Source organism: Euleptes europaea, chromosome 18, assembly GCF_029931775.1.
Source record: "Euleptes europaea isolate rEulEur1 chromosome 18, rEulEur1.hap1, whole genome shotgun sequence".
Lineage (NCBI taxonomy): Eukaryota > Metazoa > Chordata > Lepidosauria > Squamata > Sphaerodactylidae > Euleptes > Euleptes europaea.
The window spans coordinates 33,784,074-33,810,591 of NC_079329.1; the positions used below are offsets into that span (position 1 = coordinate 33,784,074).

The 26,518-nt window shown below is 44.4% G+C and overlaps 1 protein-coding gene across 1 annotated transcript; it reads left to right on the forward strand.

The window, feature by feature from the left end:
- The first annotated feature begins 11,753 nt into the window (after window positions 1-11,753).
- On the forward strand, window positions 11,754-26,017 carry HROB (homologous recombination factor with OB-fold). Its single transcript, XM_056864686.1, is given in 10 exon segments — window positions 11,754-11,760; window positions 14,528-14,578; window positions 14,773-15,861; window positions 17,496-17,579; window positions 18,962-19,102; window positions 20,337-20,445; window positions 21,560-21,645; window positions 22,153-22,302; window positions 24,908-25,106; window positions 25,926-26,017. Coding segments are annotated over 10 exon segments (2,007 nt in total). The 5' UTR covers window position 11,754.
- The last annotated feature ends 501 nt before the right edge of the window (window positions 26,018-26,518 follow it).

Consider the following 26,518-nt stretch of genomic DNA (forward strand, 5'->3'; position numbering starts at 1 on the left):
AGCAGCATAAGGATCACAACAAAAACCAAAAGGAACAAATATAATATTGTGTGTGTGTTAAGTGCCGTCAAGTCAGTTCCGACTCATGGCGACCCCATGAATGAAAGTCCTCCAAAATGTCCTGTCTTTGACAGCCTTGCTCAGATCTTGCAAATTGAAGGCTGTGGCTTCCTTTATTGAGTCAATCCATCTCTTGTTGGGTCTTCCTGCTGCCCTCAACTTTTCCTAGCATAATATTACATATTGGAAAAATCCATTCCATCCAAAATGAGTCAAAATCCAGGTCATTCCCCCAACAACTCAACCTTAAATTAACCTAATTGCTTAACCAAAGAGAATAATTTTTTACTCATGTGCTAAAAATGGAGGAGGGAGGTGCCAGCCATGCCTCACAGGTGTGTGCATTCCACGATCCTGGTGTCACCACTGACAAGGCCCAGTCACAATCGGCTTGGAAAATGGAGCAGTTATGTGTGTGTGGGGAAACCCTGTGTCCCCCCCCCCCACACACACACACCACAGTCTCAACCTGAACCAGCCACTGCTGGCTGCACATGAGTTCGTCCCTGCAGTTTCTGTCTGCCTGCGGGGAATGCAAGCTTGGTTAGGAGAACTCAGATCTGACTTGTTAAATGCAACACCCCGTTATGCTGGTCTCCCCTCAAAATCAATTTGGAAATTTCAGTTGGTGCAGAGTGCCGCAGCTCAGCTATTATCAGGAACTAGATGGAGCACGCATATTACTCCCATCCTGCATAGAGTTGCCTGGTGGGTGGTTTTGGCGGGCAATTGCCTGCCAGTTAGGGTTGCCAAGCACCAGGTAGTAGCTGGAGATCTGCGGTTACAATGGATCTCCAGCTGATAGAGACCAGTTCACCAGGAGAAAATGGCCACTGTGGCAATTGGACTCTATGGCATTGAAGTCCCTCCCCTCCCCAAACCCCGCCCTTCTCAGGCTCCGCCCAAAAAAACTCCCACCGGTGGCGAAGAGGGACCAGGCAGCCCTACTGCCAATCCACCCAGCCGCTCTGGAGTGGCGAGCGTGTGCAGTGGTGGACTGGGTCTAAAAATGTTGGTTCCCAGGAGACAAAGGGGGCCCACCCACAACTATAAGGCTATCAATTACTTTTTATAAGAAATAAATAAAAATATCAAAAAATACATAAGTGGAAAAAAGGTGCAATTAAATTTTGTGCGAAATAAATGTATCTTTTTTTAGTAATTACAGTGTACCTATATTGTGCATATTGCTAGCAGTATACAGTAGATACTAAATGTAAATACAGATTGTTATAATTGCATTTTTAATTTTTTTACATAAATCTATTATATTTCCAAGCTACTAAAAGGTCATTAACATTTTTAACATATTGTCTAATATTTGCCATTGGGCAAGCTGACACCCTGGCCAGTCAGCCTCTGAGCATGTGCGGAAGTGCATGACATCACTTCCGGTTTTGCTTCTGGAAGTGCTGCATTGCTGCAGCTGCTTTAGCACTCAGCCCACCCACCCCTGAAATTGACATCATAGTGTGTGCAATCACACGTGTGGCTGCCCCACCCTCTAAACCCACCCACCAATCAAGAAGGGGGACCTGGCAACCCTGATCCTGCAGGACCTCCACTTGCTACCCATCAGTTACTGTGCTCAATTTAAGGTATTGGCTATCACATACAAAGCCTTCATGATCCTGGACACTCATATTTGCGAGACCACCTCCTCCCCATGCTCCGCCACAGCAGCTTCGATCATCTGAGCAGGTGCCAACCCACAAATTGTCAAAATCAACAACTGCCCATACTCGTGCCTTCTTTGTTGTGGCCCCCACCTTGTGGAAAGGCCTGCCTGAGGAGGTCAGGAAGGCTCCCGCTCTCCTGGCTTTCCACAGACTGCAAAACGGAACTGTTCAAGAGGCTTTTCTACACAGGCAATAGGGTTGCAGTGTACTAAATAATTCACAAGGTTACTTGGATAAATGCAAAACCACAGCAGCCAGGCATCTGTTTAGGACCTCTACCGCATCACCAGGAGATTTGGATAAGGATGTATAGATCTGGGTATCATCAGCATATTGATGACAACCAAACCCTAAAACTGTGAATGATTTGATGTAGCGGCTTTACATAGCGATTGAAAAGTATGGGGGATAGAATTGAGCTTTGTGGAACACTGCAAGATAGTTCCCACACCGGTGACAACTGGTTTCCAACAGCAACTCTTGGAGTCTGATCCGTGACTCAGGTTGCCAGCTCCGGGTTGGGAAATACCTGGAGGTTTTTGGGGCACGGAGCCTGAGGAAGGTGGGGTTTGGGGAGGGGAGGGACTTCAATGCCATAGAGTTCAATTCCCAAAGTGGCCATTTTCTCCAGTTGAATTGATCTCTATAGGCTGGAGATCAGCTGTGGAGATTGGTGGTGTCTTAAAGCTGGTGGTAGTAACAAACTGGAAGGAAACTCGTGAGGTCTCCTCCTCTTTGTGGTCTACGCCGACCCCAAGCCATTAAGGATGTCTTAACACACACAGACTCCCTTCCTACTTGCTTTCCTCATGAGTTTCCTTCCAGTTCGTTACTACCACCAGCTTTAGGACACCACCGATGTGGATCCTGTTCGGTTTGTAGCCTTTGCCTTCCAGTTAAAGAGCTCTCTTCCACCAATATGGGCTTTAAATTCACCTTGCGACATTTCTCCAACTGTGCATCAAAACAAGTTGTTTATTGCATTTTATGCAAATGTAATTTAATGTACGTGGGCAGCACGATTAGAACTATCAGAACCCGTATATGTGAACATCGCTCGAGAATACGGGCTCGAATTATGGAGGCGCCTTTAACTTCCCATTTTGTAGAGTAGGGGCACAATGAAAATGACATGTCTTTTTGTGTCTTGTGGCAATATCGTGGTCATCCACATGATCTTCAAAATGCTAAAAAAATTCTTCTCCAAGTTTATTTTTCTTTTTAGGATGCTTACACCTGAAGGCTTACATACTGAAATTGACTACTCTTGTTTTTTATAAAAAATGTTCTATATTCCTTTAAGATACATTTCTTGTTCAGTGACTTGACTGTTGTGCTTATTACCAACACCTGCAATTCTAGTCTTATCTAAGTGGTTTGTAAAGTTCTCTCATCCTGCTTTTTGAGATCCTTGAGAGGAACCATTTGGTCCATTGCAAAATAGCACCTATTACGGTTGTTCTAATTTCTTCTTTTGTGGTAAGAATATCTTTTGTATATATGATGGCTTTTATATTATATAATATAATATATACTATATTTATTGAAAAAACTGAAAACTATATATATTATTGCATTGTATTTTATTATATTTTACTATGCACAGATTATGTGGCTGATGAAGCCCATAGCGAAACGTGGTCACATGATCTAGATGACACGTCCTTTCCTTGAATGGCTATGGATTGATTGGAGGTTTATTTTTCAAGCCTTTTGGTTTGTTTCTTTCTGTGAAAAAGAGAAAACACAAGTCTTTACCAACATAAGACTGTATGTCTTTTGATCAATATCTGTTGTGAAGTTTGATACATTGTTTCCATCCAATTGCTGATTACATTGTGTATAGGCTGGAAAATCCGTTGTTCTCCTTTCCCTTGTTCTATATATTTGTGCATATAGTCCTATCTTGGTTTATTGTTTGTCTATTTGTATTTTTGTCAGGTCAATTTGTACACCTGTTCTTTGGCACCATTATACTATAGATTTTCACGTTTACTATATATTTTTGTTGTGCTGTTTTTTTGCTTGTTACTTACTATACGGCACAGAGCCTTTCTTTTCTTTTCTTTTCTTTTCTTTTCAACCTCCAGGTAATAGCAGAAGTTCTCCTGCTATTACAACTGATCTCCAGCCAATAGAGATCAGATCATCTGGAGAAAAATGGCCGCTTTGGCCATTGAACTCTATGGCATTGAAGTCCCTCCCCTCCCCAAACCCCGCCCTCCTCAGGCTCTGCCCCAAAAATCTCCCACTGATGGTGAAGAGGGACCTGGCAACCCTAGTTGTGGCCCCCACCTTGTGAAACGGCCTGTCTGAGGAGGTCAGGAAAGCTCCCAGTCTCCTGGCTTTCCGCAAACTATGCAAAACTGAACTATTCAAGAGGGCTTTTCTGCACAGGTAATAAGGTTGCACTGTACAAAATAGTTTACAAAGTTCCTTGGATAAATGCTTAGGGACTGTGGTCTATACTACTGTGTATAGCTTGCTGTAAGTAGGAGCCTACTGTGTAAATTGTGCATTGTTTAATGTTACCCTTTGCTTCAATTAATGTTTTTAGATTTCTGGTTGGTTCCAGACATCTATAATCCTAATCCTGTTTCAGTGTTTACCGGATGTACATCCTATTGATTGTACTGACTTGGTTTGTGTAATCCGCCTTGAGTTTTAGTGAGAAAAGTGGACTATAAATTACGTAAATAAATAAGTTGCATGAATAAATTGGGTTCCACACAAAGTCTTTATTATTCCAGAATATATTTTCCACATTTCACAAAATTTTCTCTCAGGGCACTCCTTTGGGGTTCTACAGTAATACAACAGGTTGGCCATCAATCCTACCCTTCAATCAGAGTCAATCAGCTAGAAATAGATAAGGCTCCTATTTTTATCTCCCAGTGGGCAGGTACCAACCTGCAAATGGGCAAAATCAACAACTGCCCATATTTGTGCCTTCTCCGTTGTGGCCCCCACCATATCGAATGACTTGCCCAAGGAGGCCAGGAAGGCTCCCACTCTTATGGCTTTCCACAAACTATGCACACTGGAATTATTCAAGAGGGTTTTTCTATGAAGGCAATTGGGTTGCTCTGTACAAAATGATTCACAAAGCTTCTTGGACAAATTATTAAGGACTGTGGTCTATGCTATTGTGTATACTTTGCTGTAAATTGGGTCCTACTATGTAATTTTGCATCATTTAATGTGTCACGTTAACACACTTTGTTTCAGTTCTGTTTTTCAGATTTCTGATTGGTTGTACAACCCAAATCCTATTTCATTGTTTATTGAATGCCCCATCCTGTTGATTGCATTGACTCACTCTTGAGTCCCAGTGAGAAAGGCGGACTATAAATAACATAGATAAGGAAAATAAACAATTGTTTTATCTCCGGTTCCAGATCTGTGTGGTCAACAAAATTGTTTAAATGCATTGGGATCAAAAGAGGTATGGTGGTAATCCAAAATCGCACAGATTAAATCTATAATTTGCTGCAACTCCCCGTCCCTGTTTTTAGGGCATGTCTAAAATATATAAAACATCACAATGCCATAATAACACCGCCAGAAACCATCGGAGGAATTCCTAGAAATACAAGGCTACCTGTAGGGTGCCAGGTACCACTCAGTATATATTTTTAAATAATTTTGTTTCAGGTCTAGGCATATCAATCTTGGTAATACCATACATCTTAAAGATTTTTATTTTTCAGTGGAAGAAGAGTAAGGAATTCTCTTGTGAATATAGGCTCCATAAGGAGCCATGACGAGAAAGTGGGCATCAGAAATCTGACATAAGAACATAAGCCATGCTGGATTAGACCAAGACCCATCAAGTCCAGCAGTCTGTTCACACAGAGGCCAACCAGGTGCCTCTAGGAAGCTCACAAAAATCACAAAATCACACAAGGTTGGAAGAGACCACAAGGGCCATCCAGTCCAACCCCCTGCCATGCAGGATCCCACAATCACAAGCAAGACGACTGTAGCAGCATTATCCTGCCTGTGTTCCAAAGCACCTAATATAATAGGCATGCTCCTCTGATCCTAGAGAGAATAGGTATGCATCATGACTAGTATCCATTTTGACAAGTAACCATGGATAGCCCTACCATCCATGAACATGTCGACTGCCCCCTTAAAGCCCTTGTGCACTGAAAGAAAATAATTCTCTGAGTTGTTTGAGTGGGCAAAAGGTTAGATTTTTTTTATGTCATGCTCAGTGAGAGAAATGAGAGCAGATGCTAAAAGAAATGACAGGATGTTTGCTTGGCTGTGTTTATTCCTTCTAAATGACTACAGGAATACATTTTTTCCCTAAGAAAAGAGTTATTTTGTCTTTTCTGAAGGACCACTGGAAAGTATTAGAGGGCCTATTGTCAACATTGCCAGAAAAGAACTCCATAAACAAGAGAATACATGTGATTCAGTGTTGGGATTTTTCTTAAAAGTTCCATAAAAGTATTCATGTTGTGTGTATCTGTACTCATCTATAGTGTTCTTTTTAGGAAGAGGGCAATGCCTCACTAAAGCTCGTACTGAAATAAATGTTACTTTTTAAGGTGCCCCTGAGCGCTCATTTTATTTCTCTGTAAGTATGCCATTTGGTGACAAGCCCTAAGGATCATCTGCTTTAAAGCTTTTCAACAGTCCTTTGGAAAATCAATTAATTTGAATATATCAAATCCTTCATCATTTGGAAAGAACCAGAGCATTCATAGAATCATAGAGTTGGAAGGGACCACCAGGGTCATCTAGTCCAACCCCCTGCACAGTGCAGGAAATTCACAACTACCTCCCTCCCAACACCCCAGTGACCCCTACTCCATGCCCAGAAGACGGCCCAGATGCCTTCCCTCTCATGAACTGCCTAAGGTCATAGTTATAGGTAAGTTGTTCCTGGACATGAGCCATAGGGATCAGGAAGATGTTGCTTTTGAACTGACATATAAAAGCTTGAGCACAGTGGATTTTAGAAGTGTGATGCAGTGGTCAGAGTGTCATACTAGGATATGGGAGACCCAGGTTCAAATCCCCACAGACGAAGGGAGAAGTAGACTGGGATGAAGAAACTGGCCTCATAGGTGGTCATTTACAGATTCCTAAGATATGCATGAGAATAACTTTATGTTTTATAGAGTGCATTTGTGATTACAGATCATTAATAATTGCTCTTCTATAAACTCTCAAATGTTTAATAATGGGGGGTCTGAGCTGCAATTTTTACCACCAATGGGTGAGTTTGGGGTAGGGTTGCCAACCTCCAGGTGGGGCCTGGCTATCTTCCGCTATTGCAACTGATCTCTAGACTACAGAGATCAGTTCCCCTGGAGAAAATGGATGCTTTGGAGGGTGGACTCTGTGGCATTGTACCTCGTTGAGATCCCTGTCCTCCCCAGGCTCCACCCCCAAATCTCCAGGAGTTTCCCAGCCTGGATGGGGCAACCCTACCCCCCATCCCCTGCTGGTGGCCCAGCAAACCTAGTTTTGGGGGAACAGTACTTTCTCAGTGGTAAGGGGAAATATTATTTGCACATGTCCAGACATGACATTCAAAACCGTAGGCACCCTCATGTTAGCCATTGCAACCAAATGGAATCTCTGTGTTCAAAGGCTTCTGAATACCAGTTGCTGTGGAGTGGAGAACACACAGGCCTCAGTGCTCTGCTTTCAGGTTTCCTTGGAATATCTGCATAAGAGCATGAAAAAAGCCCTGCTGGGTCAGACCAAGGCCCATCAAGTCCAGCAGTTGTCTGTTCACCCAGTGGCCAACCAGGTGCCTTTAGGAATCCCACAAACAAGATGACTGCAGCAGCACTATCCTGCCTGTGTTCCACGGCACCTTATGTAATAGGCCTGCTCCTCTGATCCTGGAGAGAATACATTTGCATCACGACTAGTATCCATTTTGACTAGTTGCCATGAATATCCTTCTCCTCCATGAACATGGCCACAGTTGTAAACGATGCTGGGTTAGATGCATCTTAGCGTGTTCAAAGGCAGTCTACCTGGGAGACAAAACTGCTTGGAGAGCCGAGGGAGGGGCAAACCATAAGATGCGGCTTCCTTCTTTTCCTGCTTGGGGAGTTTCTGGCTGGTCAGGATTGGGTTCAGGATGCTGGATCTTGTTGGGTTTGATTCACAGTGGGTCGCCGTGTTAGCCTGTCTGCAGTAGTAGAAAAGGGCAAGAGTCCAGTAGCACCTTAAAGGCTAACAAAAATATTTTCTGGTAGGGTATGAGCTTTCGTGAGCCACAGCTCACTTCTTCAGATACAGCTAGAATGTGAATCCATCTGTCTTTAAGTAGAGGAGAGTGAATTAAGACAAGCATTAGTATGTAAATGTTAACAGTATGTAAATGTGAATAGCAGGCGTGATGGGAATAATTTACATTTACATGTAACATTTAAAGGTAAAGGTCCCCTGTGCAAGCACCAGGTCATTCCTGACCCATGGGGAGACGTCACATCCTGACGTTTACGAGGCAGGCTTTGTTTGCGGGGTGGTTTGCCAGTGCCTTCCCCAGTCATCTTCCCTTTACCCCCAGCAAGCTGGGTACTCATTTTACCGACCTCGGACATGTCACATTTACAAACTGTTAACATTTACATACTAATACTCATCTGAATTCACTCTCCTCTACTTAAAGACAGATGGATTCACATTCTAGCTGTATCTGAAGAAGTGAGCTGTGGCTCACGAAAGCTCACACCCTGCCAGAAAACATTTTTTGTTAGCCTTTAAGGTGCTACTGGACTCTTGCCCTTTTCTACTTGTTAGGTTTGGTGCAGCACGCACAGAATTACTGACCACTAGTCTATCTCCCCATTTATTTTCATTAATTGCTAGACTGCTCCCGAACATGGAGGCTCCATTTGGCTCGCTCAGGCTCATGGCCGTGCCTCCCCCGGAGCTGCTGCGACTTCTCTTGGAGGCTCCCTGTATTGCTGGAGGCCAAGCCACCTCCTCCGCACTCCTCTGCTGCAGCACTCCATGCAAGGCAAAGCCAAGGAAAGGCGAGCGCAGCACGACTAGGATTGTCCATCCCGCGCACCCGTAGGAAGGGGGAAGAGGGAGGAGGATGAGCGGGGCGAGCTGCGGCGCTCGCGCAACGAGGGCAAGCTTAGAACGAGAAGCGCCCCGTGTTGGCTCTACTCAGCACCCGTACAGAAGTGGGCGGGGCTTGGGCGAGCCCTCGCGGGCCTCTCCTGCTGCGACTGTAGAGTTAGGGAAAGACTCGAACGCCATTAAAAGGCTCCCACTTCCGGTTGTTGCCCGACTACCGAATGGCAGCATTTTAAATTTACTGCGCTTTAAACCGATGCGGTCAACAGGACGAGACATCTAACAAACGCTGTTAATAGGACTAGGATGACAGGAATCTGTCAGCCATACTATCTCAGGTTCATACTCCTGCTCATCTTCTAATGGGATTTATGCCATCACATGCCTGTCAACATATGTCAAAGTTATGCCTAGTCTGCAGTTTGCTAAACAGATCATACTGATTAGAGTGACGGCTAAGTCATGTGATGAGGCTGGTCTGATCCAGTTTGTACAGTCAGGAATGGGGATTTCCAGAATGACTCATCTCAAGTGAACTGTGATTGGTCCTAAATGTGTATATAAGTCTGTGTAGCGAATGTGAGTTACCTCTTGCCTGAAATATACATGCTGGCGGAGCATGCTGATGCTCAGGGCTGTGAATGTTAACAGCCAAAGGATTCTGTGTAGATATTGTAAATAAACTGTACATAGCAGAACTGCGTGGTGTGAAGTGGCTACCAGGTAAACTCCTGAAGTCCAGACAAGCTGTGCGCAACAGGGTGCCCTTCCACAACCTACATTGGACAAACAGGTCAGTCTCTTAGACAAAGATTAAATGGACATAAGTCTGACATCAGGAACCACAACATTCAAAAACCAGTGGGAGAACATTTCAGCCTTCCAGGACATTCTGTTGCAGATTTAAGAGTAGCCGTTCTCTTACAAAGGAATTTCAAAGGGAGATTGGAAAGAGAAACTGCTGAATTACAGTTGATATTCAAACTAAAGTCAATGCATTTACCTGGGCTGAATAAAGGCCTTGCATTCATGGCCCATTACCAGTGCTGATTTCTCCACACCCATCTCTCCCCTGGACCTCACAGACTCTTCTGCAGACCACACCTAATCCCATCACGCCTGCTATTCACATTTACATGCTGTTAACATTTACATACTAATGCTTGTCTGAATTCACTCTCCTCTACTTAAAGACAGATGGATTCACATTCTAGCTGTATCTGAAGAAGTGAGCTGTGGCTCACAAAAGCTCATACCCTACCAGAAAACATTTTTGTTAGTCTAAGGTGCTACTGGACTCTTGCCCTTTTCTACTTGTTGGGTTTGGTTCAGCACGCACAGGCTTATTGACCACTTGTCTATCTCCCCATTTATTTTCTTAAATTGCTAGACTGCTCCCGAACATGGAGGCTCCATTTGGCTCGCTCAGGCTCATTGCCGTGCCTCCTGCAGCTGCTCCGACTTCTCTTGGAGGCTCCCTGTATTGTTGGAGGCCAAGCCACTGGACTACTGGACTCTTGCTCTTTTCTATTACTACATACAGCAAGAGAAGTGAGCTGTGGCTCACAAGAGCTCACACCCTACCAGAAAATATTTTCGTTAGTCTTTAAGGTGCTACTGGACTCTTGCCCTTTTCTACTACTGCAGAAGTGAGCTGTGGCTCACGAAAGCTCACACCCTGCCAGAAAATATTTTTTGTTAGTCTTTAAGGTGCTACTGGACTCTTGCCCTTTTCTACTACTGCAGGCACACTAACATGGCTACCCACTGTGAGGAATCTGAAACAAAGCAGAGATGGCATGTTAACCCATGGTATGTTAAATAATGCAGGAAAAAGGATATTACATCAGTAGTGCAGTAGTGAGAGAAGAATGATCCACGAAGCAAACAAGTAATACAGCGTAACCACAGTGATACAATCCACGGTCCCTTTCATTTTTTTAATTTATAAAGCACCTTCCTGAACCATTCCTGTGTGTGTGTGTTAAGGGCCGTCAAGTCGCTTCCGACTCATGGCGACCCTATGAATGAAAGTCCTCCAAAATGTCCTAACTTTGACAGCCTTGCTCAGATCTTGCAAACTGAAGGCCGTGGCTTCCTTTATAGCACTGGTTCCCAACCGGGGGTCCATGGACCCCCAGGGGTCCGCGAGAACGAAATTAAGGTCCGCGAAACAAAGTTATAAACCCATAATAAATTAATATTTCCAATTAAAAGTTCTCCATTATAAAAATATATATTCAAATATTATTCTAAGCTTAATGTTGAACGAACAGTTATGACTAAAGTTTATTTTCAAATTCTCTGAATTTTTATTTTGGACCTTGGGGTCCCTGCACCGAACAAAAAAGTCCTAGTGGTCCCTGGTCCAAAAAAGGTTGGGAACCACTGCTTTATAGACTCAATCCATCTCTTGTTGGGTCTTCCTCTTTTCCTGCTGCCTTCAACTTTTCCTAGCATGATTGTCTTTTCCAGTGACTCTTGTCTTCTCACAATGTGACCAAAATACGACAGCCTCTGTTTAGTCATTTTAGCTTCTAGGGTCAGTTCAGCCTTGATTTGATCTAGAACCCCCTGATTTGTTTTTTTCCCCTGTAGCTCTATTATAAAAACTCCCTCCTGAACTATTCTGTGTTATTCAGTGGGGGTGGGGGTGGGGACTGGCCTCCCCTAGCCCTGGGTTGTCTGTTCTCTGAATAGGCTTGGGTGGGTGTGGGAAGAAAGGGGGGGGGCCCACACTTGCCTGATGTGGGCAAGAGGGTCGAGCGCGTGCCTGAAATGTTGGCCAGGCGAATGGAACTGGGCCCCTATGGAATGGGGAGGAGGGCCACGCCCCCAGCCACCCTGTGCGGGAGGGGGGAGGCATCTGCTGCTCTGCCCTGCGTTGGGGGTGGTGGGGACTCCTGCTGGATTCCTGCCCCCTGCCCTGGTCCTGGGGACCCCCTTGGCTTCCATGATGGTAAATGGGGAGGGAGAAAGTGAAGACCAGGCGGCTCACACAAACTGCCAAAAATGGATTTTACTGTTTTAGTTAGTGAGTCATAGAAACACATTTACTTTTATATTATTATTATTATTAACAACTTTTAAAAGTGTTTAGGCACTTCTGCGGAAGTCAGGTGAAGGGTCACTTTTTAAGGTGGGTGGAGGGTCAAAAAGGGTATTTTGGCTTTGTTGAACTTTATAACTTTGTACAATAATATTTGATACCCTTTTGTATTTTGTTTGTATTTTCTTTTTCTTTTTTTGTTATTATTGTATTTGTTTTGTTTTATATTATAAAAATAATATATATATATTATATTATATATTATATATACCGGTGTGTGTGTGTGTATATATATATATATGTGTGTGTGTGTGTGTGTGTGTATATATATAGATAGATAGATAGATAGATAGATAGATAGATATAGATATATATAAAGAAAAGAAAAGAAAAGAAAAGACCAGGCGACTCACAAAGAGGAATATTGTCGAAGGCTTTCACGGTCAGCGTTCATTGGTTCTTGTGGGTTATCCGGGCTTGGTATTTTCTTTCCTAACGTTTCACCAGCAGCTGCGGCTGGCATCTTCAGAGGAGTAACACTGAAGGTCAGTGTCTCTTAGTGTCAAGTGTGTAGGAAGAGTTATACATAATCAGAAAGGGGTTGGGTTTGAGCTGAATCATTGTCCGGCAAAAAGTAACAAAGGTAATGTGCTAACCATTGTCCTGAGAGACCCTGTCCTTCAGTGTGACTCCTCTGAAGATGCCTGCCACAGCTGCTGGCGAAACGTCAGGAAAGAAAATACCAAGACCACGGTTCCACAACCCGGATAACCTACAAGAACCAATCACAAAGAGGAGTTTATCCCCTCTGGCTTGTTAACTTATTCCTTATCTTCCTTATTCCATGGGAATGGGAGGCAGTTGCGTTGGCTTTTGCAATTGCAACAAACAAATAAACAAACAAAAAACCCTAGTATCGTGCCCTCACTAGGACCACCAAGTAGCAAGTAAGGCTTTGCGTTTCAAATCAATCTCCATCAGGCAGCATGTCACCTACCTCGCAGGGTAGTTGTGAGGATAAAATGGGGAGGGCTATGTAAACGGCTTTGGGGCCCCATTGGGGAGAAAGGCGGGGTACAAATGAATTAAATAAAACGGGGGGGGAGTAAGTGTTGCTTCAGTATGTAGTAATGTTATTTTAAAAAAATATTGTTTTTTTATATCACAATAATTTGCATCATTCAATAACATTGTTATATGATATAAACATTATTTTTCTTAACCAAATAACTAATTAATGCTAGTATTTCATTGACTTCCCCTCTCCCCTCCTCTATCTATTTGATAACTTAATTGTCCCCTTTGCATTTAAATTCTAATTCATTATAATATATTTCTTATATCAATCTAATTACAATTCTTTTAATCTAAATAAATATCCTTAATAATTTTTCTACTTCTCTCGTTTGAATTAGATCAAAATATAACCTTTAAGCCTTCCCAGCTTTAATTCATTTTCACAATATATTGTCCATGCCTCCCATTCTCCCACAAATTCTGTGTTCTCCTTTAGATTTACTAATGCTGTAAGTTTAGCCATTTCTGCTAGCAGTATGTAGTAATGTTAAGGCTTCTTTAGGAAAAATAATTTGGGCCTTGATTGGGAGTATGGAGTTCCATCTCGGTAATATTAAAGTAGCGTAAATAGCATGCTAGAATGGCATTCTCTCTCTTATTGTTTTGTATAGTCTCTTTTCCCTGTTCCAAACTGGAAAACCAACCTGGTGGGGGAGGTAAAGGAAATTTAAACAGCTGCCCCAAAACAAAAATATAAATCTAGGCGTTGCTATAGAAATAGGTAAAAAAATATCAAGAAACAGTCACAACATCTATACAACCAATTAAAGAAACAAGGACACTGTGTAAACGTGTGACAAGACTCTGGATTGTGAAATCATTTTGAAACGTTAAAAAAATTCATGGGGATTTGTTCACTGAATAATTTCACATAGTTATATTGTACAGATTAAGGTTAGAGGCAACTGAGTCTTGAACAATTTTAAGATTGTGCAACAGGGATAACAATTTTAATTACAAAAAGTTTTTCATGTTTAAAAAGTCCCTTTAAAGCCTGGTTCTGTTGCATCAGACCTTAATTCATATAAAACCACCCCCATTTCTAACCTGAATTTGGATGTAAAGCTACTAGGAGAAAATAAATTCCAACTTCTGCAATATCACCTGAGCTTAATCTTAGTGCAAAACTAATTTTGAAACTTTCTCAGTCTGGAGTCTTATCAAACGATAATTTTCAAAGTGTCTTTGCTTCTTAATTAGTTGTTTAAGTGTGATAGTTTTCTAGTATTTTTACCTATTTATATAGCAATGCATCTCTTTATTTTTTTTGTTTTGGCCCTTTTTATTGTTTACATTCTATTTTGGGTTGCAGCTGCTTCTTGGTAATCTCCTTTCAAAGCAATCTAGTGGTTGCCACTTCATGTGGTACTGAGTTCAAAAGTTAATAACAAGCCTGAATGATGAGGGACTTGTTATAAGCTCTCCCAAATCTGCTGCCCATCAGGTTCATTGAGTGAGACTCCATTGTCACGTTATGAGGCAAGGAAAACCACCATTCTCCACATTACTAATACGGAACATGTTGGTGTTAAATTACAGTCTCGTTAGAATTTGGATAAATAAATGATGCAAATCATTATTATTCTTTTTCTTCCCAAAGGCCTGTGGTATACAGAAGCTGTTTTCTGTGGAGGCAGAGTTTGAAGATGAGGTAGGAGAATATTTGTGAATCGTAGCTGTACAGTGGAAGAATCTAGGGGAGATGGAGGGAGCAAACATTTCTATTTGACTTTGACTTTGGAGGGTCCAACCATAGACAGAGCACTGTCTGTCACAACTTACACATGCAAAGTTAAAATGAAACACCATGTACTAAGGCTTTTGTTGTTTTCGGTTTTTAAATAGGATTTTGTGTTGGCTATGGAAGATGTAGAGAAGCGGGTCTCAGACCCAATTCCTACCAGTTCAAGATGTTTGAGGCTCCCGTCTTCTGCACTGAGAAACCCCGGCAACACCGTTGAAGCTCTGTCCCCAGTCTTGCCAGTTCAAAACTACTCAAGACTAAGATTTTTGCAGGACGGCTGCCCCAGCGAGATCAAAACCAACCAGGTGACTTCTCCTTCGGTGGCCACCTTCAAGGTTCAGAAGGACCAGACCACCTTGTCGGCCCAAAGTAGACCAAGCTGTAGTTTGGGCACGAGCTTCAAGTTTGTGAAGAGAAATCTACCTATACCTTCCACTCATAATGGGGATTTTGACAATGAGCTGTTCTTGGCAGCCTGCATGGATCTGGAAGTGTCTGACACGTTGTCCTGTCTGGGGCCTTCTCGCTCTGACTGTGAGAGGATGGGGGATCACGGTGTTAGTGATGCAGCAATGGCCAAGAAAATGCGAGTTACAGATTCAGCGGTGTTGAGCAACACTGTTAATGTGGAGACATCACAGCTGAAAAGGACTTTGAAGGAAACCTCAGTGGGGGTCAGCAGCCATCTCCAGCCAGCAGAGGCTTCTCCTAGGTTGACTCTGAGGCCCACTGCTATGGGATCTCACCCCTCACAATCTAACCCAGGGGTGAGCATCACTGTAGGTACCATTTCAAGCCCAGCTTGCCAGCTGCCTAAGTCTCTGGGTAAACTTGTTGCTGGGAACAACAGCTCATGCCTGCCTCTTGTTAGAGCCTTTTCCCCTTCGGGGATTGCTCTGCCAAAACCACAGACACCCAGCCAGAGTTCTTTCACGCCTAAGATGGCAAATCGGGGTGGTCAGCTCCTTACTGCTTATGGCCCCTCAACGGAATCTGTGGAGTCCTCACCTGCTGCACCTAGAATGCCTTGTTCAACTACTCCTTCTGGAAGCCTCCAAATGCCTGTGGTCACCAACCACCTTGTCCGCCTGGTAACGGCAGCTAAGAAGCCACCTCAGCCATTGGCTCGCGTTCCTGTACAGGCCAAGACTCGCCGTTTCCCTGGACCTGCGGGCATTCTGCCACACCAAGTAAGAGCATTTGTGGGGTACAGGGTATTATACAGTCGGGGGGATGGGAGCGTATCTCCCTCTAAAGCCAGCGTGGTATAGTCGTTAAGAGCGGTGGTTTGGAGCTGTGGACTCTGATATGGAGAACTGGGTTTGATTCCCCATTCCTCCACATGAGTGGCTGACCCTAATCTGATGAACCGGATTGGTTTTCCCGCTCCTACACATGAAGCCAGCTGGATCACCTTGGGCTAGTCACAGATCTCTCAGCCTTGCCTACCTCACAGGGCGTCTGTTGTGGGGAGGGGAAGGGAAGGTGATTGTAAGCTGGTTTGATTCTTCCTAAAGTGGTAGAGAAAGTTGGCATGTAAAAACCAACTCTTTTTCTTCTTCAAAGTGCCAGTAGGGTGGGAGGGCAGAACATTTTCCTTCTCTCCCCTCTTCAATTGCAGCCGACAGTCACCACAAATCCTCTGAATGGGGAATAAAATCACCTGCCTCTTTCTCTACTGCAAAGAGGGTGCTGGGTAGTTTCCATGAGTGGTAATGGTTAAATTATATTGTCTTACATGGCTTTTTTTAACATGCTGTTGGGATGTTTGGTGGCTTAGAACCTTTTAATCTGCCTTGCTGATAGATGCTCAAAATGGGCTATGCAAAACGTAAGAGGGGAGTGGATGTGTTCATGGAGGACAGGGCTATCCATGGCTACTAATCGAAATTAATACTAGTCATGATGTGTAATAGGTACGCATCATGACTAGTATTAATTTTGACTAGTAGCCATGGATAGCCCTGACCTCCATGAACATGTCCACTCCCCTCTTACGTTTTGCATAGCCCATTTTGAGCATCTAGTATCCAGTATCAGAGGAGCATGCCTGTTATATTAGGTGCTGTGGAACACAGTCAGGATAATGCTGCTGCAGTCGTCTTGCTTGTGGGCTTCCTAGAGGCACCTGGTTGGCCACTGTGTGAACAGACTGCTGGACTTGATGGACCTTGGTCTGATCCAACATGGCTTTTCTTTTGTTCTTATCTAAACAAAGTTAAAAAAGTTCAAGAATCACGTAGAATATTATTTTAGAGCTATCAGTTACATATAGTTGCTAAAACTGTCCTGAACTGGGGTGATGGTGGTAGAGGCCCATCTGGAGTAGGAAGAAAATGCTCTCTCTCATTTTGAGCCTCAGAATTTGTTCATAGGTCTTGTACTTGATAGAGAAAATGCCTCCGTGGGCCAGAAACTGGAACTAAAGATTTGGGCAGAATTACAGATTCCATGATCAGTCCTTGGGAGTTGGTTAAGTATCCAGTCCTAAAATTCAGCATTTTTAGAAGCTTGACTTCATTTAAAACTGTTGTACCCTTGGATTACTTCAAGATGGCTGCACATGCTATCTGCACATGCTAGTTTATCTGACCCTTCCCAGAAGGAGCTCAGGATGGTCTCACTACAACTTCACAAGGTAGGTTAGGCTGAGAGAGCTTGTTACTGGTCCAGAATAGTCCAGTGAGCTTAATTAATTGAACCAAATTTGATCCGGTCTGACATTCTCATCATTATATCACAGGATACATGAGGCAAGAAACTGTGTCCATAAAATATAATCTGTTTTGTTTTCTCTCCTTCTTGCCCTTCTGCTCCTCAAAAGCCTGATGGGAAAAACCTGGAAGAGATCATGGTTTCAGCTCCACAGACGCCTGCTCACGGGGCTCTGGCAAAGCTAGGAACCGAGGTAATTCTCGTCATCCATTGTTCGCTTTCTAGCAAAAAAAATATTGACGCCCAAGGTGGGCCTTCCAAATTCCATGTAACCAAATGAAGCAACTTTGCAGTGGGATATAGTCTGGTGACAGTCCTAAGAAGCTGCATCTTTTGTGTTTAGAAAAATGAAAACTAAGTCCGTAGTCCTCATGGTTTCAGACAATTGTTTAGTGTTCACAGCTTCAATGTTTGAAATTTGAAGCAAGGTGAAACTTCCAGTCATCTGAATACTTGTCACATTTATAATTTTGGAAGTGGGCAGGGTTTTGAAGTCTTTATCTGGTGCATCGTCTGGCCTGACAGGGTGAGGGGTTATTCCCTTGCCACAGCTAAGCCCTTAAGGGCTTCTGTAAAGGTGGGTCCTGTCTCACTAACCTGTTCGAGTTTTTTGAAAGTGTCAGTAAGCATGTGGACAGGAATGAGCCTGTGGACATTGTGTACTTGGATTTCCAAAAGGCTTCTGACAAAGTCCCCCATGAAAGACTGCTAAGCAAACTTCATAGTCATGGGATAAGAGGACAAGTCCTTTTATAAATTGAGAGCTGGCTGAAAAATAGGAAGGAGTTAATAGGAATAAATGGTCAGTTCTCACAATGGAGGGATGTGATTAGTGGGGTCCCTCAGGGATCTCTGTTGGGACCGGTGCTTCATCAGTGACCTGGAGTTGGGGGTAAACAGTGAGGTGGCCAAGTTTGCAGATGACACCAAATTATTTAGGGTGGTGAAAACAAAATCGGACTGTGAAGAGCTCCAAAAGGATTTCTCCAAACTGGAGGAATGGGCATTAAAATGGCAAATGAGATACAGTGTGAGCAAATGTAAAGTGATGCATAATGGGACAAAAAATCCCAACCAAGAAAGGGATCTTGGGGTGGTAGTGGACAGCTCGATTAAGATATCAACCCAGTGTGCGGCTGCTGTGAAAAAGGCAAATTCCATGCTGGCCATAGTTAGACAAGGAATAGACAATAAAACTGCTGCTATCATACTGCCCTTGTACAAGTCTATGGTGAGACCACACTTGGAATAAATACTGTGTACAGTTCTGGTCACCACACCTAAAAAAGGGTATTGCAGAGCTTGAGAAGGTACAGAAAAGAGCAACCAAAATGATCAGGGGACTAGAGCAACTGCCCTACGAGAAGCGGCTAGAACGCTTAGGGCTGTTTAGCTTGGAAAGAAGGTGGTTAAGGTGGGACATGATGGAGGTCTATAAAATTATGCATGATATGGAGAGAGTGGACAGGGGGAAACTTTTCTCCCTCTCTCATAACTCCAGAACACGGGGTCATCTGCTGAAGCTGGAAGGTGAGAGATTCAAAACAGATAAAGGCAATTTTGTTCTGTGACTAGGAAATGCCTGCCTCCCAGCAGCCAGTGGAAGAGGAATGCAGCAGAGGCGCCTGGGTTTCCATGAAAACCGAGCTGGGTTTGGACGAGAGGGATCCATCTTGCTTCCTTAGGACATACAGTGTGGTCATGGTGCTTCGAAAGGTAATACCCTGAGCCAAGCCTCATGGTGGGAACTTTCTGCTTTGGCTACTCTAGTTTCTTTGGGATGCAAATGCCAGAAATGATGACCTGGCTTTTTGTAAGATGTTTGTCCAAGCTGTAAAATATGTTGGAAGAATTGGGTAACCAATGAACCCCTCCTTATCAAGCCCATCCAGTGACCCATATGGCAAAGCAGTACTGCCCGCATCTCTTTGCTGAATTCCATGGTGGCATGAGACATAATCTGGGAAGAGGGAAATTTGAAGGAATCACAGGCTGGTTGTTGGGCAGCCACCCATTTCTTTCCCTCACAATTACTTCCTGCTGCAGGAGAAGTGATGTGTGGATGGTTGATCTCCAGCCTGAAGGAAGCAGGCTATGAGGGTAGTTTTAACCGATGTTGTTCCACCAAAATGCATATACTAGTGGCCAGCAGGTGAGTGCTTTTGTAGGTGCCTGCCCTTAATGCTATTGATGTTCCCAATATAGAGGCCTTTTGCTGTGGGGGAAGTATTCAAACATCCTTTCTCAAATCTTAAAAAAAAAGACCAACAAAAACAAATCCTGCTTCAGAGTTCTTATCCTTGCTGTCGTCTGAATTCCCACAGACGATGGTCGTTTATGCATGAGGACTTTCACTCACATTCTCGGTTGTTCCTTGGAGTTATGCATGAGTTTTCCATCCATTAGAGATGACCTCGCTGCCAGCCCTCACAAATCCCAGGACTTCCCATTCCTCTATTAACCCGTTTTCTTCCATCTCCCCTGAGCTCACCCCAGGTGAAATCCCCATGCGTAAGGCAAAGCGCAGGACACAGAAGCTTGGGGGAGTGACGTTTCTCACAGAAAGCACTACAGCCAATTACAAAGCAGCGTGTCAAGGGGCGGGCATTAAAATGCTTCCTGCTTCCTCAGAGTTCTTTCTGAGCAAAAGAAAGGATTTTAGAAATGAGGCTTGGGTGGCGCCCCCCCCCCCCCCGGTTCCTTTTAGACTCTGTTTTTTAATTCTTTTTAATGCAGCAATTTGGTTTTGGGGGTTTCTCCCACAGTAAGCATTTCAGCCAATTACAAAGCAGCATTTCAAGGGGCAGGGGCCCAAATGCTTATTGATTCGAGCTTGGAGACTACTGGTGCATAGTTTCCCAACAGGAAAGTATGGGTCCGGTGAGCAACAAACCTCAGGTAAAACTCCCATGCATAAATGACTAATGTGTCTCTTGCTCATTCCACGCAGGCGGCTCTCAAGCAGCTTCCAAAGAACAAGGTCCCCAACATGGCGGTGATGATTAAGTCACTGACACGGACCAACGTTGATGCGGGCGCCATATTCAAAGACCCAACTGGTAAGGGTGGAAGGCAGTTCAGTGCTTGGGAGTGAAGATAAGTTGCTGCCCCCCAGATCTTAGGCTGTTGTCCTCCTCTAGAGCATGTGAACTGGCTTGCTTGCCTGAAATCATCTTCACAGAGATCCAGCATGGTGTAGTGGTTAAGAGCGATGGTTTGGAGCGGTGGACTCTGATCTGGAGAACCGGGTTTGATTCCCCACTCCACATGAAGCCAGCTGGGAGACCTTGGGATAGTCACATTCTCTCAGCCCCACCCACCTCACAGAGTGAATGTTGTGGGGAGGGGAAAGGAAGGTGATTGTAAGCTGGTTTGAGTCTTCCTTAAGTGGTGGAGAAAGTCAGCGTATAAAAACCAACTCTTCTTCTTCACACAGGTTACTTGTCCTGGGCTTGGTGCTGTCAGGAAGCGGTGCTTCCCCAGCAGCATCATGTCACATTCATTCACATTCAAGGTGAATGAAGCAGAAGCAGGGCTTTCCAAAGGGATGGGTGGAGGGGTGGGTGATTTTAAAGCTTGTGCTGTTGAGCGGCAAACAGTGATCCACAAAGTATATTAACTGTTTGCACACGCACCTGCAAAAACAGAACTTGGAAGTTGACTGGGGCAATGTAGGCCACCTCTGTTGTAGGCAGTAGCAAAAGCAGGCCACTGTTGTGGTTTTTTTGCAGTTTTCAAACTGTATGAGAGCTGCTCTCATGAGTAAAGCTATGCAGGCCAAGCCTCTTCCAAAGTCTGAATCAGTTCATTTCAGTTGCCCACCGGCTGTGGCTGATGGTTGGCTTCACAGAAAGTTAGCAGTCATTTGTCCAGAGTAGGCTATACATCGGCAGTATTGGCAGTAGGCCATTGATAGGCATCCCAACCCTAGGTGGGTAGAGAGGCGCATCTTCTAGACCCTGGCAATTTGCCTGGGAGGAATTCTTGCTCACCCCAGGTGAGCAGGCCAGTATGAAATTACATGACTTTTCAGATTTCTCAGGATTTTTCCTGCCTTGGCTTTTTATCTCTGTTCGGTGCCTGGACAGGGTTGGGTTTTTGGTGGGTAACACTGGTATTTTTGTGTTTTGTGTCTTGTTCCTGTGTCTCATTGTTTTTCTGTTCCCCATGCAGGGGAAATGCAAGGCACGATACATCGTCTGTTGCTGGAGCAAAGAGAGAGCGAATTCAAAGCTGGCTCAGTCCTTCTGCTAAAGCAGGTACTGAAAAGTAAAAATCCAGGCCCAGGGAGGTCCTTTACACCAGCGTGGTGTAGTGGTTAAGAGCGGTGGTTTGGAGCAGTGGACTCTGATCTGGAGAACTGGGTTTGATTCCCCACTCCTCGAATGGCGGACTCTAATCTGGTGAACTGGGTTGGTTTCCCCACTCCTACACATGAAGCCAGCTGGGTGACCTTGGGCCAGTCACAGCTCTCTTAGAGCTCTCTTAGCCCCACCTACCTCACAGGGTGTCTGTTGTGGGGAGGGGAAGGGACAGCGATTGTAAGCTGGTTTGATTCTCCCTTAAGTGGTAGAGAAAGTCAGCATATAAAAAACAACTTCTTCTTTACTAAGAATGAAGTTTTCCAGCCCTTCCTTTGCAGAAGATCCAGAAACTAAGTGCATGATTGTCTTACAAACTGTGTTGAGTCCTCTTCATGGGGGGTGGGGGGAAAGGGGTTCAGTGGGATATAAAAATGTTGGCAAATGCCTGCCTTGATTCAACAGGTGGGTGTGTTCTCCCCATCTCACCGCAACCACTACCTCAACGTGACGCCCAAGAATTTGGTGAAGATCTATCCACACGGACTCAGTATCAGGAAGCCTACTCCACTGAGCCAAGAAATCAGGGGGAGAGTGGAGATGCTTCTGCCACAGGTAAGAGGCATTCTTCAGACAGCTTTCCTGCTCCAGCATAGGCTGAACAGAGTATGGATGGCTGCATGTACTCCATGTATTTTAAAAAAATGTGGATGTGGCTCAGTGGAAGAGCCTCTGCTTGGCATACAGAAAGTCCCAGGTTCAATCCCCTGTGGCAGGGGATGCGGAAGACCTCCTTCTGAGACCCTGGAGAGCTGCTGCCAATCTGAGTAAAGAATACTGACCTTGATGGATGAATGGTCTATTCCAGGGGTGGGGAACCTCAGGCCCGGGGGCCATAAAAGGCCCGCAAAATCATTTGGTCTGGCCCTTCATGGGTCCTGGCAGATCTCTAGCTCAGAAGGATGCTGCTCTTGGCTAAATGTTTGACCAAATATAGCAGGCTAATTTTTAAGTTGATAATTTTGTATGGCCTGCGAATGATGTTATAAATATCCAAATGGCCCTTGGCAGAAAAAAGGTTCCCCACCCCTGGTCTATTCAGTGTAAGGTGGCTTGAAAAAGAAGACTTATCTTCTTTGGTGATGTTCTTTGCTTCTTTCTTTGGGCATTACCCAAATTTTCACATTATTTTTCGTAAACAGAAAAACAACGTTATAACAATTTTGAAACGTTGCCTGTTTTTGCATGTCACCTGAACTGTCATTCCAAAGCATCAGAAACAAGGCCTAGTTTTCTTTTTTTTTTCTTTTTAAAGATTTTTACTTCATTTTAATAAGAATAGAAACAGAAATAGAAAATAAGACTGAAAAATACAGAAAAATAGAAAACAATATGAAACAAAACTTTAAAAAAGAAACAGGTTCTTTGATAAAATTGATAAATTTACAGTAATTTTTCTATCATAAACTGTGTTATGCCAAGTTTCTAGCCTCTCAATAGTAGAGCCTCTTAATTTTTTACTTGCTTATTCATTCTCTGTATTGTTAATATTTTAACATTAACTGTGGATCAGGACATTTTCTGAAGTCTCTATATCCCCTGACCCACAAGGGCAAAGCCTTTCTGCTATAGGGACCTTCTTATATCTTCTCTCCAATACCGCCGATGGTAAGACCTGGCACCTAGCGAGGGGGAAAGCTTTCCTATGATTGATAAGTTCTAATTGGGAAAGATATGTTGCGGGGGAGACTATGTCCTTAGATTTTTCAGGTGATCGGTAAAGCGGTGATCACCCTTTCAAGTGTATGTTCACTGCTGGTTAGACCTCAACTAGAGTACTGGTTAGACCTCAACTAGAGTACTGTGTTCAGTTCTGGGCACCACAATTTAAGAAAGATGTAGACAAGCTGAAATGTGTCTAGAGAAGGGCAACAAAGATGGTGAGGGGTCTGGAGACCAAGTCCTATGAGGAAAGATTGAAGGAGCTTGGTATGTTTAGCCTGAAGAGGAGAAGACTGAGAGGGGATATGATAACCATGTTCAAGTACTTGAAGGGCTGTCATCTAGAGGAGGGTGCCGAGTTGTTTTCTGTTGCTCAAGAAGGTCGGACCAGAACCAACGGGTTGAAAAATCAAAAGAGTTTCCGTCTAGACATTAGGAAGAATTTTCTAACCATTAGAGCGGTTCCTCAGTGGAACAGGCTTCCTTGGGAGGTGGTAAGCTCTCCTTCCCTGGAGGTTTTTAAGGTTAGATGGCCATCTGTCAGCAATGCTGATTCTGTGACCTTAGGCAGATGATGAGAGGGAGGGCATCTTGGCCATCTTCTGGTCACTAGGGGTGTGGAGGGGGGAGGTAGTTGTGAATTTCCTGCATTGTGCAGGGGGTTGGACTTGATAGCCCTGGTGGTCCCTTCCAACTCTATGATTCTATGCTATAATTGCTAGAACCATAAACTTGGATGCCAAGACGTCTGGGGGTAGGGAGAAAGGGCAGAGGGGGAGTTAATTTAGCCTTTCACAGCACATGAGGTGCTGATGGTGGGCTTTGGATAGGGGTCATCAGAAGAGGAAAACTGAAAAGCCCCTACACACAAGCAGAAAGCAACCTCACAATTAACTGGATCTGAGTTTTTCTTTAAGTTGAAGCAAAAAGGAAGTTGAGGTTCTTGGGCAGGTTTAGCTGTCACTTGTCAGGTTAGAACTTCAGCTGAGACCTCGGATAGCTTCCCTTGATCCGTGCAGTCGGAACTGGGTTAAGTGGATTGGATACCAGTCATAGTACAGAGCGGTTTGCAAGGAGGGTCTGTAGCTCCAGAGCAGACCTCTGAAGGGTGGAGACGTTCAAAATGCTGAGCTCTTCAGCTGCCTTGGGATAAGAACATAAGAAAAGTCAAGCTGGATCAGACCAAGGCCCATCAGGTCTGGCAGTCTGTTCACACAGTGGCCAACCAGATGCCTCTAGAAAACTCACAAACAAGATGACTTATCCTGCATTATCCTGCCTGTGTTCCACAGCACCTAATATAATAGTCATGCTCCTCTGAACCTGGAGAGAATGGGTATGCATCATGACTGGTATCCATTTTGACTAGTAGCCATGGATAGTCCTCTCCTCCATGAACATGTCCACTCCCCTCTTAAAGCCTTCCAAACTGGCAGCCATCACCACATCCTAGGGCAGGGAGTTCCACAATTTAACTGTTTGTATCTTCTATCTGCAGGCAGTGTCAGGATTCCAGCAGGATTCTCCCACAGATGCCCCAACCGTGGCCGCAACAGACTGTGGGAAGGGGCAGAGCTGTGAGATGGGTGAAAATCACTGCCAAGGTCCCCTGGCCTCAAGCAGAGGGGTGCCACTACCAGAGGCTGGTGGAACGGGCAAGTCGGTGCTGAGCGCATCTTCCCCAAAGGCCGATTCAGGTAATACTAGGCAAGTCCCAAGGCACCATGATCATGGCATGAGAAGCTTAGTAGATGCAGGCTAGGGAAATAACTCATCACGTCATTCATACCCTGCCTTTCTCCCCAGCGGGGGGACCCCAAGCTGATGACATCGTTCATTGCTGCCAGTAGGTTGGATCCAACCAGTTTTTCTGCTTGATGGAAGGGGAGGGAAGCCCCTCGAGCACCATCAAGGCTAAGCTGGGGATCGTCGGACCTGATCGGACAAAAGCTGTATGGGAAGGGGGCAGTAATAAGGAAGAGAATTGGGTGGGGGGAGATGGAAGAAAAACGCTGGCTGGATCAAACCCCATGCTGTAATCTTAATATTTGCAGCAGGTTGCTGTAATTTTACTTTATGCAAGACCCAAGGTTTTTGACCCCGTCAGGGATTTACAGGATAATCTTAAGAACGCTTTCCTAAGCATAGGCACAAGCCCCAGTGAATAAAATTGAGTGTACTTCTGAGTGGACCTGTCTATGAGCGCCCCCTTAAGCTTGGTTAGAGTAAAGGAATTGTCCCTGGGTAAACAGGACCCTCATTCCTTCAGAGTTCCAGTATCTGCCATTGCTGTCAGGGAAGAGGCACACATAAGGAGCAACCTTTGCCCTGCTGGTGTATCTATCCAAGGCAGCAAACAATCATAAAAGGTGTATTATAAATGTCTCATAATACCATAAATACAATTTTTCCTGAATGGATAGGGCAGTGTGACCCAGGAATCACTGAGGTGTTGAACTGGGGTGACTTAATTCCCGTTAGTAACCTGACTGGCTTCTCCTGTGTTGTCCATGCAGATGACCTGGACCAGCTTCTCGGAGAGCTGCCTGATGAATTTTTCTCCACCTGAGACGCACAGAGCGCCCTGTGACAATTCCCTGTGGCTTAAAGCTAGAGGATCCTTGCTGCAGCCGAACCAAGGACGTTGCCTTGAGTTACAGGGAAGACTTTTACTCTTCAACATCTGTAGGGACATTGGCTGGAGCTCAAAAGAGGACACCTTCATGGAACAGAGAGAAATTTGGATTTCTTTCAGGTGATGGGGTAGCAGCTGAGTCCCTCCTGCAGCCCCATTGGCCCTTGGGGCTGGGGATCCTTCCTACAGCTTCTCTTCCCATCTTGCAGACCGTCCTTTTGTTTGAATATGCACCCTGTTGCTTTAAGGATATATCTGGCAGAAATACTTGTACCAGCAACATCAAGCCGTGGGGCCTCTGCTCATGATGCCAGACCTGTTTTTGTCTGCGTCAGGGCTCGCTTTGCGGTTGGAGGCCCACGTGGTTGTCTGTTCACATGTGTGTTGGTGTCCTGTTTCCAACTCGGTTGTAACACGGTCCATCTTGTAAACAATCTTAAAGGAGCACAGAACAAATGACATCGAAACACGCAT